Source organism: Vulpes vulpes, unplaced genomic scaffold (assembly GCF_048418805.1).
Source record: "Vulpes vulpes isolate BD-2025 unplaced genomic scaffold, VulVul3 u000000671, whole genome shotgun sequence".
Lineage (NCBI taxonomy): Eukaryota > Metazoa > Chordata > Mammalia > Carnivora > Canidae > Vulpes > Vulpes vulpes.
In genome coordinates, this window is record NW_027325801.1 from 262,060 (window position 1) to 276,989 (window position 14,930).

The 14,930-nt window shown below is 61.3% G+C and overlaps 1 protein-coding gene across 18 annotated transcripts; it reads right to left on the bottom strand.

The window, feature by feature from the left end:
- Window positions 1–353: 353 nt before the first annotated feature.
- PUF60 (poly(U) binding splicing factor 60) lies at window positions 354–12,774 on the bottom strand. 18 transcript variants are annotated; one of them, XM_025987547.2, is made up of 13 exons: window positions 11,543–12,012; window positions 11,233–11,380; window positions 8,247–8,330; window positions 5,887–5,982; window positions 5,678–5,767; window positions 4,678–4,728; window positions 2,342–2,503; window positions 2,172–2,264; window positions 1,814–2,027; window positions 1,544–1,734; window positions 1,268–1,403; window positions 864–1,099; window positions 354–785 (listed from the first exon to the last, which is right to left on the bottom strand). In XM_025987547.2, exons 4-13 carry the CDS (start codon window positions 5,962–5,964, stop codon window positions 486–488), a joined length of 1,551 nt encoding a protein of 516 aa, XP_025843332.1. In that variant the 5' UTR covers window positions 5,965–5,982; window positions 8,247–8,330; window positions 11,233–11,380; window positions 11,543–12,012; the 3' UTR covers window positions 354–485. The 18 variants fall into 18 exon arrangements, with proteins under 18 accessions (XP_025843332.1, XP_072601896.1, XP_072601897.1 ...); XM_072745795.1 differs by having other exon boundaries at window positions 8,247–8,327; window positions 11,233–11,372; window positions 11,543–11,748; XM_072745796.1 differs by lacking the exon at window positions 11,543–12,012 and adding an exon at window positions 9,864–9,981 and having other exon boundaries at window positions 11,233–11,330.
- Window positions 12,775–14,930: the final 2,156 nt, after the last annotated feature.

A 14,930-nucleotide genomic window follows, 5' to 3' on the forward strand; every position in this document is an offset into this window, starting at 1 on the left:
GCGCAGAGCACCATGGGACATGAAGTCCCGCCAGGAACGGGCTCCCGCGGGCAGCCGGGTCGCGTCCCGGGGCCTCGGCGTCCGCCCCCCCGCCCGCCCCGCCTCCCCCCGCCCTCCAGGTACGGGCCTCCCCCCAGTACTGCGCGGGAACAGGTGATACGGAGCGCGGGGCGAGGCAGCAGGGGCGCCTCGGCGCACGGCCGCTGTTCCCGGCCCCCCCCCCACCCCAACCCAACCCGGGTCTTGCAGGGCTCCAAGGTGCCCCTCCCCGCCGCTTTCCTTCAGCCACACCCCCTTCCCCCAGGCCGGCCCCAGGGAGCCCAGAAGCACAGGACCACTGCCACACAGGGATGTTGAGGGTCAACAGCATCTGCACCTTTATCCCCACGGGGCTGCTGGCCTGAGACACCAACCAGCACATCAATCACCCTATAAAACCCAGAGGAAACAAGGAGCAAGTGCAAGTCCAGGGAACAGGGCCAAGGTCACGCAGAAAGGTCACTGTTATCAAAACGCTCCTGGTCATATACTTCAGCCACCACCTTGCGGCCAGCAAACCAGCGCCCGTTGAGGGCCTGGATGGCCTTGTGAGTCTCGGAGGCTATGGAGAACTCCACAAAAATCTTGACGATGATCTCCGCATCCTCCTCCTCGCCCTGCTTCTCCTGGTAGATGATGACGCGGTTGACAGCACCAAACTTGCCACACTCCTCGGTCACCTCCCCCTCCAGGTCGTCGTCGATGTCCTTGGGGTCCACCATGTTGCGCAGAACCATCACTGTGGACTGTGCGAGGAGGGACAGCTGAAAGCTATAGCTGCTGGATCACTCCCCCTGCCCACCCCACCAGCCCCCGCTGCCCACCTCCTGCTTGCGGAGCAGCTTCTGCATCACCATGTGGCGGGCGCTGCTGCCGGAGATGCTCATGTGCTCCTGCTCGCTCAGCATCTCAGGCCGCTCAGACTCGGGAAATAGCTCCTCTTCTTCCTTCTCCTTCTTGGGCTCCAGGAGGCCCAGTGTTGGGGGGCTGGCCAGGATGGGGTTTACCACTCCCACAGAAGGGATGGTGACCGGAATGGGAGGCCGGGCTGGGGTCACACCTACAGCAAACCCACCAGGTCCAGCAGTTACTCTTCCCCCATCTCCACCCTTCCCAGGAAGGCACCCAGCACCACGTGGCCATAGCTGAGCAATGTCCATGGGTGTAGAGGGCTATGCCCAGAGGACTGGCAAGGGAAGAAGGGAAGCCTTGCCCCACCCAGGCTCACCTGTGATGACTCCTGGGGCCTGGGCAGCCATGACAGCCTGGGGTAAAGCTCCCAGAGGCTGGGCCAGAGTCAGTGCAGGGGACACCAGTCCAGGTGTGGCCAGGGTACCCAGCACCGCTGCACCAGCCACTGCTTCCTGCAACCCAGAAGGCCACCACACTCAGTCCTTGATCTGGCTGCCTCCGCTCAAGACCACACACAGAGCCAACCCCCAAAGGATGAAGGAGGGAGAAGCCGTCACCCACAAATCAAGTATGTGACTAGATCAGCCCTCACCTGAGCCGTGATCTTGGCTGTGGCTGCAGCTGCGGCCACAGCAGCAGCAGGCGGGAGGCCTCCAGGTGTGGCAGGTGTAAGCAGGGGCATGGGGGGTGTGACAGCCTTGCCCACCCGCAAGTACTGGCCACCCAGATCAAAAAGGTTCATGGAAGACACGGCATCCTGGGACGACTGGGCCTTCTCATACTCTGCAGGGCAGGAGCAGCAGTGAGGGTTAGCCACAGTGCCAGGTGGGCCCCACCCTCACCTCAGTCTCTCCGAACTCACCAATGAAACCATAACCCTTGTGCTTGCCAGTTGTAGGGTCCCGGGCGAGCGTGCAGGACTTGATCTTGCCAAAGGCCTCAAATACGCTCTTGATGTCGTCGTCTGAAAGGTCCTGGTGCACAGAAGCCACGTAGATGCGGTTGAAGGCTCGTGCCTCCTCAGCTAGCTGGTCTATGATGGGCTGGGCCTGCCCTATGTTGCTAGGTCTCCCTACCTGGGAGAGAGGCAGGGGACAGAGCCCCAGTCAGCACAGGCCTGGCCTCTTCAGGCTTTCAGAGAGGCTGCTCAGCACAGCTGGGGTGACTGAAGACAGAGTGCAACTGTCCTGAGCCCGGAGCCCCACGTCCCCGGCCCTCACCTTGATGTTCCTGCCTCCTAACATCACTGAGTTCATCTGCTCCAAGGCAAGCTGTGCCGCTTCTGGGACCTCGTACTCCACAAAGGCAAAGCCCTGGGTACAGGAGCATGTGGTCAGGCCAGCACAGCCCAAGGTGGGAAGGGGCGGGGCAGGGGCAGACTAAAGCCCACCTTGTGTTTCATGGTGACGGAGTCCCAGGACATGTCAATGCTCTTGATGGGTCCAAAGGGAGCAAAAGCCTGGCGGATGGTGTCTTCCCCGAGCTCATAGTAGATGGAACCCACGTAGACCCGGCACATGATGGCCAGTGCCCGCTGCCGCTGAGCTGCCATCTGGAGCAGGACACAAGGGGAGAGAGAGCCACTGGCTTGTGAGGGGGTGGTAAGAGGCTGGGCAGCCCACTCCCCTCCTGGCCCACCTACCCAGCTCCGCCGTGGGGAGGGCTCCCCACGCGGCAGCGCGGTGCAGGCTCAGCTCCTGCAGGCAGGGTGGCAGGGGTCAGTAGGACCCTGCCCCCAGGACGGAAGGCCGGGCCCAAAGGTAGGACACGGGCGCACCCCAGCCCATGCAGGTCCTGGGCAGACTGGCAGCAAAGCTGATGGGTGGTCAGGAGGCAGGGCTGCATGCCCTCCCACCCTGCCCCCTTCCAGTCTGGGGACCAGGTCCCCCAGGCGCCGGTGGCAGATCCTCCCAGGGTCCTGGCCAAGTGCTCGGACAGAAGAGGGGAGGGGAAGCCATCCAAGCTGGAGGGACCCACTAGTGTGGAGGCGAGAGAGGGGCAGAAGACAGGGCAGCTGCTGCCCAGAAGAGAGCCCAGGGGAGGAGGTCAGGAGCCCAGATGGGGGCCCCTGCAGAGAGAACAAGGAGCAGCTACTCATGCAGGGCCAACTCAGGTTGGGGCTCAGCATTCTTCAAACCCCCATGTGCTGAGCACCTGACAAAAAGGGCTGGCTGGAGCTCACATCTGCAGCACCAAGGACCCTCAGAAGGTGGCAGAACTGCCAAAAAGAGAAGCCCCAGGGCTCCTTGGAGTGGGGAGGTAACAGGCCCAGCAGGCCCAGAGCTCCGCTTGGGCACACATGCCTTGCACTGGGGCGAGCTGGGGCCAAGGGACTGCTCCAGGCCCTCAGGGATGGGGTTCCCACCCCTGCCACCACTACACGATGTGCTAGGCAGGGGGGGTTTCCACAGCCACACGCAGCGGGCCACCAGGAGGAGCTGAGCTCTGGGGAAGACACCATAGGCCCAGGACAGGCAAAGAAGATGGGGTCCTGGCTCTAGCTTCTCCATAAACAGGGGCTTCCCTCACCCTCTAAAGGCCCCCACAACTGGAGACCCTCTTCAGACACCAGCTGGCCTAGTATATAGGCCAAGCCTTCCCCTCCTTCAGAGAGGAGCCTAAAAATCAGGTCCACCTATCCCCCAAACTAGGAATTCCCCCCAAATGGGACTGTCCTCCTCAAACTGGGCTCCTGACAAGTAGGCCTCAGGCCCCCGCTGAGACCAAGGACCACCAAAGGTGGAACTGTGTCCCCACTTGCACCAGGTACCCCAACGTGAAACCGTATCTGCCCCTTAGGTCAAAATTCCCCAGGATAGGAGCACGTCTCCTCTTCAGTGTGGGCTTCCCCACAACAGGTGGGCCAAGAGCCCTCTCCCTGACATCTCCCCGCAGACAGACACTTTCCAGACAAGATACTGGGTCTGTCTGGCCCTCAAAGACAGGGCCACATCTCCCCTGTGAGAGCAGCACATTCAGGGAAGACCCCCAGGAAAGAGCCATGTTTCCCCCTCAGACTCCGTGGAGCGGGGTCTGGCCTCCTCCTCAGCTCTGGGGGATGGAGGAGCATCTCCTTCCCAGACTCCTCCGCCCGTGGCAGCCAAGGCCTCAGCTACCGCCTCTGCCTCCTCCCTGGCCCACTGAGCTCAGCCCAGCCCCTGCCTGCTCCCTGGCTGCATGGCCCCTACACCTTGCTGACAGCCAGGCCCAGAGGACCAAGTCATTGCCCTTCCCTCTCCTGCTTGCTTGGGACCCCCCAGCCCCCCACCCCCACCCCATCCATCCATCCTCCCTCCAGGGTCTGATGGGGCCGTGAGTTAGGACTCTTCTCTCCTCGGGGGCCTGACCCCAACCCAGGAGCCCGTGCAGCCTGGAGACCGGCAGAGCTGGAGGCCCAGGCGCTGCGCCTTGTGCGTGCAGGCGACATGGGTGCAGGTGGGCCTGGCGTGGGCAGCTACCCTCCTGGCCTGCTGCCCTCCGCAGTTACCTGGCCGGTTAGTTTTAAGGCGGGACCTCAGAGCAGATGGAGGCCTCCCCAGGGGCGGTCTCGGGTGGGTGCCCGCCCACACCACTGGCCCCGCCACGCCTGGCGCTCTGCTGCGCTCGTCCCGAGCTGGCGGGCAGGGCCGGCTAGGGGAGCAAGGTCCCCAGCACGCGGGCTGCACTGCCCCCCTCTAGCCCTGACTAAGGACATGAGCCCCGGAAGAAGTGAGCATGTCTATTGACCGATTGCAAAGGTGAGAGAGGATCTCCAAAGCCCATTGTCACTGCTGCCATCTGAAAGACAGTAAAGACAGAGTTCAGTCTGTTGGAGCCGAGCAGTCTCCCGCTCTTGTCACACCTCACGCAGACAGCGGCAAGGCCCGGAGTCCCCGCCCTGCCAGGGAGGTCCGCCTGCCTTCCCAAACTGCCAGCCAACTGGCCAGCCGCCGGCACCTGCCCAGGGGGGCCTCAGAGCCCCAGGTGCCCCGCCCCACAGCCTGGCCGGCGGGGCAGAAGGAAGGGAGGGGGAGGAGGGGGGAGGGGAGGAGGAAGAGGAGGAGGAGGAGGAGGAGGAGGAAGAGGAGGAGGAGGAGAAGGAGGAGGAGGTGGTGGTGAGGGGGAGTATGTGTGGATGGAGAACAGTGAAGAGCCAGGGCATCTCCTGAGGGCTGGGCAGGGGGGCAGGGGGCTCGAGGCCCAGGCACCTGTCAGCCTCGCCCTGGCCTCTTCCCCACAGCCATTGTGGCTTCTGGCCACAGGGCTAGAGCAGGGCCCTGCTGGAGGAGCCCCCTAGCCTGTCCTCTGTCCTGGACCCCAGCTCAGGTGATCTGGACTCACTGCAAGGGTCAGGGCCTGACCGCTCTTATCCGAGGCCATGGGGATGGGGAGGATCGCCCCTACATGCTGCACCGTCACCTGGGCACAGAGGTGACCTGAGGCGACAATTTCAAGTCCGAGAGGAGGAGCCAACTCAGGGTACGGGGCACAGCTACAGCGAAAGGGCAGGGAGGGGGCCATGGGCACTCAGCAGATGGGTAAGGCTGGGCCACTCATGCCTCATGGATGAACCCGGGTGCCCCAAGAACGAGTCCTTGAGAAACAGAACCACATCGCCTCGTGGGGATGGCCACAGGCACAGGAGGAGGAAGAGGAGGAAGAGGAGGTGGAGGTGGTGGGGAGGGGCGGGGGGGCGGCCTCCAGCAGAGCCAGCACCGAGGCCGGAGGGTAGGGCCCGGCGGCTCACCTGCAGGTTGGTGAGCTGCTGCTGCTGGTGCGCGATGGTCTGCTTCACCAGCACGCTCTTGATGCTCTGCTCCATGGCGTACTTCTTGGCCTACGGGAGAAGGTGGTGAGGAGCACTGGGGGGCCCAGCTTGTGGGGAGATGCGCCTTCCTCTGCCGACCGCCCTCCACCACCACCACGCGCACAACTCCCCGGGAGGTACACTCTCACCTTCTGGAGGGCCTCTTGCTGCTCAGGCGTCAGAGGAGGCAGTCCCAGCTTCGCGGCTGTGCTCTGCCCGTTCTCCATCTTGATGGAGTCTGTCCCCTGGCGGTGGGGAGCAGGGGACTCATTAAGGACACGCTCGAGACCTCCCTCCAATGGCCTGGGAACACCCCCCCCCCCACGCACAACTGCACACGGCCCCCAACCCAGGCCGCTCCCAGGACAGGCAGGGCCTACCGCAGACTGTCACCTGCCTGGCCTGGATGTGGGCCCGCCCCACCCAAGACACATGCCACTGAGGAAGGCAGGTACCTTGGGGGCCTTGCGATAATCCAGAGCGGCTGCAGGGCCCAGGCCACAAAGGCCTCCTCAGGAGCTACCGACAGGCAGCAAGCAGAAGGAGGGGCCCAGCCCTTGTAGCAAACATGACCCCAGAACCTCAGTATTATGTCGTGCAAGAGAGGTGGCCCTGGCCATCCTTTGTGAGAAAAGAGGCCATGGTTCTCTGGATGTGCAGGGACCCCTCATTCCTAGACTACCGTGGCATCCACCCCTGCCCCATTCCTTCCCACAGCCCCAGCCATGGTCACAGACTCGGCGTCCCTGTTTGGGTGGAGTTCCAGGGACCACTCAAGGAGCAGAGAAAGGAAAGGGCCTCCCTCCCAGCACACCTCCATGCACCCCCGCCCCATCCCTGCCTTCTATGGAGAACCTGGAGCTGCTCTCCCAGTCCATAACAGCCTGGAGCAGGGCTCCACCCCACCTCCACCAGACTCCTCCCTGGGCTGTGCTGAGCCCCCTGGGAAGAGAAGCCAGGAGCAGACCAGCCACAGAGGAAAAGTGGACCTGCCAGACCCTAGCCAAGCGAACATGAGGACCCGGAGAGGTTTTGGGGGGATGGGGGTGGAGCAGGCACAGCCTGCTGCAGACAGAGCCGATGCAATAGGATTAAGTTTACATTCCTTTTGTCAAAATCCATTTCTAAGCTGTTTCCAGGGGAAAGAATATAGCCGTGCGAGCAAAAAGAAAAGCACAGCCACCAGACCAAAGACTCTGTGTGTGTGTCCAGGGTCAGATCACACGTGCCTGTCCACCAGTTCAGAGGGCCTGGGGCTACCCAGCAACTGCAATGAGAGACCACCGCCAGCCCCCTCCAGAGGGGGTGTTCTGCAGCCTCAGGAGGGACAGTGGAGGAGAGAGGCAGATCCCCAACGCGGACGTTACGAGCAAAGAAGAGGTACAAAGGAGGCAGGAAAGGGCCAGCTGATCCAAACCCCAAGAACCACCAGCCTGACCAGCCCAAGTATTGGGTTTCCAACACAAGGTCAAAGGGCAGAAGGGGCGTGGAGGCCCCCACTCTGGCGACCCAGTCTGGCCCCTGAGGCTTGTCCTCTTGGGCCTCCCAGCTGGCCGCAAGCCCGGTTCTCCTTAGTGGGACAGAGGCCCTGAGAGCTGGGGGCTGGGACTCGAGCAGGCTGTCACCATGGTGATCAATGCCAACCCCCTCCCAGCCCCTCAGAAACTTTTGAATCTCTTCTTTGTCTCCGTAAACAGAAGGCCCTTCTCCCATCAGCCAGGGCGGGGAGGGCTGGCTAGAGGGACGGCCTGGCCCCTTTGCCCATCTGCTTCAGCCCCTATGAACTCCTAGGATCCAGGCTGCACACTACGGCCAGCCCTCCCCCCAGTGTACTGGGGGGCCCACAGGAGGGCCCCCAGGCCACCGTGGTGAGCGCCCCCCCCAGGGCCCCCTGGAGGCAGGCGCTGCCACGGAGAAGCACAAAGCACCCTACTGCCCAGCGACAAGGACTGGCTCCACCTCCTATAGGACAAGCTCCCAAGGGTGAAACAACCAGAGCAAGACAAGATCTACCCACGCCCACTGTGAAGCCTGGCCCGAGTCCCAGGCAGACCCCCATGCTTGGGCTCACACATTATTCTGCTTTGTTGTTTTATTTAAATTTGAGATCCAAAATGAAGACCCGTGTTTCTATCAATACCCATCCTGTTCTGAAACAGCATGCCCGCTCCCTCGTGTGACACTGATGGCGAACAACCTACCCTGGCTCAGGTTCAGCCCCCACCTGACCACCATCACTATCTGTCCACAGCCTGAAGACACACGAGGTTGTGAGCCACCACAGAAGCAGGGTGGACACTGCGGGGGGAGGCGGGAGCCAGGCCTGAGGCTGGGAGGTAAGGGAGCAAGACAGGAGCCTCTGTCCGGAAGGCAGAGAAGAGTCCCTAGGGCTCCTCCCGCCCACCCCCCTCTCTCTGGGCCCAGGGATGCATAGGCGGGTAGGCGGGCAGGCAGGCGGGCAGGCGGGCGGGCGGGCAGGCCTGAGGGCAAGGATGCTTAAGGTCAGTACCTGTGGAGGTTTCCATTTGTCTCCCGCTGCCACCACTGCCGCCGCCGCCGGCTCGGACCCCCCTCCTTGCTGGCCATTGACCTGCTGCAGGCAGGAAGGAGATGCTGTAATGGACAGTCGTAAGGCCCACCCACCCCGGCCCTCTCTCCCCTTCCCTAGCTAAGGGCTAAGTGCCCACGGACGACAAAGAGAAGCCAGCACAGACACAGGAAGAGACCAGCTCCGGCTTGGCCCCTGTGCATCCCACAGTACCCCACTCCACTCCACCCATTCTTCCAGAACACCTGCAGCTGATCAGGACCCTGGCATGAGGTCCTGGCTGACCTGGCAGGACCTAGGGTAGCCCAGAGTCGACAGGGAGCCATCAGGAAGGGACAGGACAGGAGACAGGAGAGCTCTTCCCCCATGCCAAGGAAAAGCATTGTCCCCTGGGTCCACAGCTGAGGTCCTAAATATCAGTGCCTCTCCTGCCAGCAGGCTGGGCCAGGCCAGACAGGATGACAAGGGGCACAGCTGGCCATCTCCTCTCACCCCTCCTGAGGCAGACAAGGACACCTCTCGAGCACCCCATACACGTCTGGGTTGGGCCCCCGGGCTCGGCATGAATCAGGCCCAATGCCTTCTACAGGCTCTGGTCAGGCCCACACCCCAAGCCCCTCCTGAAGACACCTCTGAAGAGGGCTGCCCTCTGAATGACAGGGCCAGGCAGGTGGTCTGCACGCACAAGCCTTCCTCCCCCAGCAGTCAAGCTGTCCAGCACTGAATAACTCCAGGGAAGGCAGCTAAGGGCCTGGCCATACCCCATACCCGGAAGGGCCATGGAGCCACTGCCATGCAGAACCAGCCCGACGGAAGGAACAGCTCCCAACTCCGCTTAAAAGGATGGCAGGAGCAGACAGGCCAAGGGTGGTGGGCAACATGTTGTGGGGAGGGGAACTTGGTGGAAGGGCCCTGACACCTACACCACCTTCTCAGAGGCTGCACGGCGGGAACTGAGAGCACTTACCCCACTCCCATCTTACGAGACCCACCGAAATCTAGGAACACAGGGGACAGCCATGCCTGCCCCTGGAGCCCTGTGCACAAAGCCAGAGGCTGGGCTGACTTGGCCAGAGGGGGTCTCATGGGCTCTAGCCCCAAAGGAGACAGCAACACCAGCCTGTGTGTGCTGGAGACATGGCCAGTGGGCACAGAAGCTGTGGCTAACCCTCAAGCAGCACCTTGGCTGGAGCTGCTCTGAACTCAGCACCACTGCTACTTCGCAGAGAACGAGCCAAAGGATGGGGGAGGCCCTTCTGACAATGGGTCCCACCGAGTGGGTGTATCGCAGCTGGGGGACAGGTCAGCGTACGGCTTGGCACCCCCAGGAGCACATCTGGAGCAAAAACTGCCCTCTCAAGGCTCACAGCAAGAGATCACTTCAGGTCTGGGGAAGCAATCCAGCTCTCAGACCCATGAACAGAGCTGACCCCAGGGCACATTTACAACTTCCTGTTCTCCCAAACTAATGGAATAGCCAACACAGGAAGCAGGACATTGCTGGGAGAACACAACTCAGAAAAGCCTTCTCAGGAACAACTAGTCCAGCAGAGGATACTACATGGGACATCCCATCACCTCCAGAGAAAACAAGTTCCTCGTCCCGCAGAGCTTCAGCTTCTGTCCTAAGCAGATGCTAAAAAGGCTTGGAGAAAACTGCCTTTTATCATCACAAGCAGTCACATGCTGTCACTCCCTGGCAATGAAAGTAGAAAAGGTTGGTGGTCACTAAGCTCCTCAGCACCAGGCAATGGCACCTCAAAGCCTGAGAAGTCCCCTCTGGGAGGCAACGTGGCCCCATGAACCTGGGACCCAAACGCCCACACTGTCACTGCTCAGCAGCCCAGAATAAAGAGGATTATCCCTACTAGAAAACCAGAAAAGTTAGGTAATTATTTAACATTTCCAGGTTTCTGGCTCTTCAGGTCTGTGTCCTGGGGCTGGCACGAAGATTCAGTAAGCCACTCCACGTCATCCACGCACACAGCAAGCAAGCCCTACGTTCTAGTCGTTAACAGCATCGGTGGAACACCCAGAGTCAAATCCCCAAAGCAGAGCTGCCGCAGGATGCTTTCCGTCTGTTCAGTCCTCCTCATGAAGTGCCATGCTACCTACCAGACGGCTAGCCTCTGTGCTGGTCAATTTGGATGCAGGAAAAACAAAACAAGGCACGTGCCAAGCAGCACCTACATAAGGTGACTTCTGTGGTTCATGAGCGCTGAGAAGAAAATCAAGCTCAGGATGTGAAGAAGGGGACTGAGGCACACTGGGCCTCAGCAGCCAGGGAGGCCTAGCAGGGAGCGCGCAGGCCAGGGTCTTCAGGAGGAGAAAGCGACGGCGCCCACAGGAAAGGGAGAGGGTCTGGTCCCCCGGCCCCAAATGGAACCCCAGGGTAATGGCCACAAGCAGGACTGAGACCTGCTGTGAAAGGTAGGGAAGAACGGACTGGTAAATCACAGACACACGCTGCCACCACAAGACTGTGTCCCTGCTGGGAAGGGCTGTACCCTGTTTCTGCAACCACCAGGTGGAAGGCACAAGTGACAAGAAGCGCTTCTGCGTTTTCCTGTGTCCTTCCCTACCAGAGGACTGTCAGCCAAGCTCCGGGTCACTCTACCCCACCTTCCTGAAGCCACATCTTAAGACAGCAACCAGCGCTGTTGAGCAGGCACAGATCACAGGACAGAACAAGCTCTCACTACGCCCAACTCAGACAAGACAAGGACACAGACTATCTAGAAACCTGTCCCCTCAAGAGGGTAGGAGAGGAACACATCAGGCCACAGCCTGGATGTCACTCCCGGAATTTGATGTGAGCCTGGGATTCTACAATTTCCACACCCCAACTGACCCGTGCATGTTAACCTCTTAAAATAATTCAATGGGCCACAAACAGCCCTGTTAAAAACCTCAACTTATGGGGCTCAGACTTCTTGCCCATGCCCACCTCTACGGTGATGCACGCGTGTCTGGCACTGTGCCACGGCAGAGCTGAGCCAGGGCATCCCTCGGGCTCCAGAAGAACGGGGTGCTTCCACTTTCAGCTTCCAGCAGCCGCCAAGGCCACGGCCTGCCGTTCCTGCTGCTCTAGGATGCTCAGGGGAAACGAGCCATTCACTCTCACGGGCTTCTCCTCCCCCTCCACACCTTCCCAGGAGTCTGCGTCCCTGTCGCCCAGCCGCCCTCCCCTCCACTGTCCAATTCTAACCGCTGTCCGGGACCGTCACCAGGTCCTCCACCAACATCGCGTTCCTAACCTCCCTCTCACGAAGGTCACTTGTTCCTGTGGCTTCAACGGGAAGCAGGACGTGGTAGACGAAGATTAGCCAGATCTGAGAATCCCAGAGTGGGCTCCCCTCGCAAGCTGGGGCCGGGGGAGCCAGTCTGTGCCCCAGTGACACCGGTGCAGCCTCCCCCACTGGGTGCCAGCCCCCCGCTCCCGGCCTGGCCAAGGCAGGCTCCCTGACCCCCAGACGTCTTCCCTATCTGCCCAGCCTCCAGCCACATGCGGAACAGTCGCCTTCTCAGCCCGGCCTCGGCAGGGCACTCTGCGTGCGGGCTGGTGGCAGGTAAATACGCGCGGTGACGCCACGAAGGCTCTAGATCAGACCCTCCTGGAACCGGGTGGGGAGGGAAGAGGGTCAGGGGAGGCCCCTGCACGGAAGGGCGGGTGTCCCAGGCTCTGCGGCCAGGCCGCTCACTCCGCGTCACTAGAAAGCGGGTGACCGCCGAGCGGGGCAGCGAGGGGCTCCCTGCTCCGGGCGCCCGCAGACCCCGGCCCAGGCAGGGACGGCCCCTGCCCCACTGGGCCGCCGGGGACAGCCGCGGCTCCGGAAACTCGCGCCCCAGCAGCACCTCCCTCCTTCCTCGGGGGCCGGAGCGGCGTCGGCTGGGGCGGCCCCGCGCGCAGCGTCAGCGGGGAGCGCAGGCTCCCTGCAGGCCCTGAGGCCTCTCCGCGGCCGGGCCGGGGCCGACGCCGACCGCCGGAAGCCGTCGCCCGCGAGCCGGAAGCGGCGGCCCGGCCCGGCCCGGCCCCCGCCTCGCGCCCGCCCCGCCCCCGCCCCCGCCCCCGCGTCGCGCGAGCGAGAGCCGCGGGGGCCGGGAGCCACTGCGCGTCCCCCGACAGGCCTCCGGCGCCCTGGCCGGCCCGACGGCCCACTCCCGCCAGCTGAGCGGCGGCCCGCGGTCGCGGTCGCGGCGGCCCACTTACGAGAGCTATGGTCGCCGTCGCCATCTTGCGTCCGTCGCGGCCGCCGCGCGCGCCACACGCTCCTACTCCCTCCGCGGTCTCGCGCGATCTGGGAGCCGGCGGAAGCGCCCGAGGAAGGACGGAAGTCTCGCGATACGAGGCCCTTCGCCCTCGGCGGGGGCGGGGGCGGGCGCGGGCGCGGGGGCGGCAGAGCTTCCGGCGCGGGGAGGGCCGGTGGCGGCTCCGCGGCGGGGCGGGCGGGGGGGTCGCGGCGCGCGCTGCTCTCGGGTCGCCGGGGAGGGTCCCTCAGCGCCTCGCCTCGCCCGCCTGCCCCGCTCCGGCCGCCGCTCCACGGGAGAGCTCGGGGTGCGTGTGCCCCCCTCCCGGGAGGCCCCCCCGGCTGCAGCCGCGCGTGCGCGCCGGGGTCGGGAGGCGCCTGCCCGCGGGCCGGGCGGGGCTGTGCGCTCGGGGCCCAGCAGCCCGACGGGGGCCCGCACCCCGGCTCCCCCAGGGCCTCCAGCCCTTTGTCACAGGCTCCGGGCGCCCAGCAAGGCGTCGGCCCCGAGGCCCTGACGGTGAGCGCGCACCTGCAAGCCCAGGCCTCAGGCCGCAGTGCGCCCCGGGCGGCCCGGCCCCCTCTGCACCCTGGGAGCCTTTGAAATAAAACAGACCCTGGTGGTTAAGCGTGGCAGGGCATCTCCTTAAAATCCTTCCCCTTCTAAAATGACAGGGAAAGAATTTTGCACGGGCAAAGCCCCGTGAACAGGGAAGTCCTGCAGCTGGAGGGAGGCGGACAACGCTTGGAGGTTAGTGTACGAGGGGTTGTGCGTGAACGTGTAGTCGGAGAAAACGAGGAGACCACGCCCCTCCATCCCTACTGGCCCTGGCTGGGCTGTCAGTAGGGTCCGGTGCCGACAGAGGGAGATTCCCGGCCTTTCCCCACCTCCACCCCTGCTCCGGCTCTAGCCCCCAGCATGTGCCATCCACGCACCTCAGCTGCTCTCTGCAACTGCTCCTGGCTCAGAGGAAGACTGGCAGCTGGAGGGTGCTCAGGGGAATGGGCAGGCTAGATCCCTGGCCTCAAAAACCACCAGGCAATAAGCCCCACCACTAAGATATCACTCTTAAAAGCAACTGGGCAGCCCAGGATCACCAGGCACCTAAGAAGGAGGAAGGAAACAAACAAAAACAGAAAAAGAAAAGGGATACGGAGGAGCTGAAACAATAAAGCAAGAAGAAAAGCTAAAGCCATGTCCTCAGAGATACTAATGAGAGGATGTTGCATCCAAAGCCAAAGCATCAAGGTATTGTACACGTGAAACGAATACAACACTGTGTGTTAGCTAACCGGAAGTGAAAACTTGGAATCGAGAGCAAGAGGCTATAAAGAAAGAACACTCAGCAATGTGAAGGAGCGCTTAAAAGTGAAAAGTATGAGAGGAAAATGAACAATTCAATAGAGGGCTGAAAGAAACAGCTGAAATCTTCAGAATGCATAAAACAAAACCTGATAGGTAGAGGAGAGAAAATATAATCTATCACGGTGAGCTGTGTTCTCCAGTGCTTAGAACTGGCCTAGTACCTCAGCAGCCGCCATAATAGAGGAGGATGGATGAAGTGGTGAATGGACTGGGACTTGCCACCACTGCAGGGAGGTGGGGGACACAAGCACCACTTTCTGGTGGCAGCTTTCTCTTTGAAATTTGACAGTGATATATAATAAGGCATTCAGAGTGCTTGTGTGCTGGGCACTGTTCTCATTACCTTACAAACATGACCTGTGTGATCTCTACAATTCCATGGAGCGGGTGCTGTTATTATCCCATTTTTACAGATGAGGAAGTAGGGGCACAATATCACATGAAGAAGCCCATGAATGGCTCCAGCCCATGAATGGCTCCACTGCATATTGTGCCTCTCAAAAGAAAACTCCAATATCTAAATACTAAACGTTCCACAAAATAAGGAGGGGGTGGGGAAATAAGCAAAAACAAAAAGCAAACGGAAGAACTCCGCCCAAAACACAGAAATAACAACACAAAAATCCCAAACAAATATTCCTGGGACCAAGGCTTGGGATCTCTGAACAATAGATGAAAGGGAAGTTTTTTTTTTTTTTTTTAACGATTTTTTTAACTTATTTATTCATGAGAGACACACAGAGAGAGAGGCTCAGGCAAAGGGAGAGGCAGGCTCCATGCAGGGAGCCCGACATGGGACTCTATCCAGGGTCTCCAGGGTCACGCCCTGGGCTGAAAGGCGGCGCTAAACCGCTGGGCCACCCGGGCTGCCTGAAAGGGAAGTTTTTAATCAAGAAACATCATTGTGATGACCAAAAGAAGGGAGGGATTGAAGGAGAGGGAGAGAAATCACAAGGATCGGAATTCAGCAAGGCATGGGAATTCTTGGAACTAGATGAAAATCACACGATAGCCTCAAAATTCTGGCAAGAAATA

Coding starts and splice junctions, on each gene's coding strand:
- PUF60 (XM_072745806.1), bottom strand. CDS start 12,519: ATGGCGACGGCGACCATAGCTCTC. Junction 4,729..5,677: donor AGCAGCTCACCAACCTGCAG/GTGAGCCGCCGG, acceptor ACTGTCTTTCAG/ATGGCAGCAGTGACAATGGG. Junction 2,265..2,341: donor CCGTCACCATGAAACACAAG/GTGGGCTTTAGT, acceptor TCCTGTACCCAG/GGCTTTGCCTTTGTGGAGTA.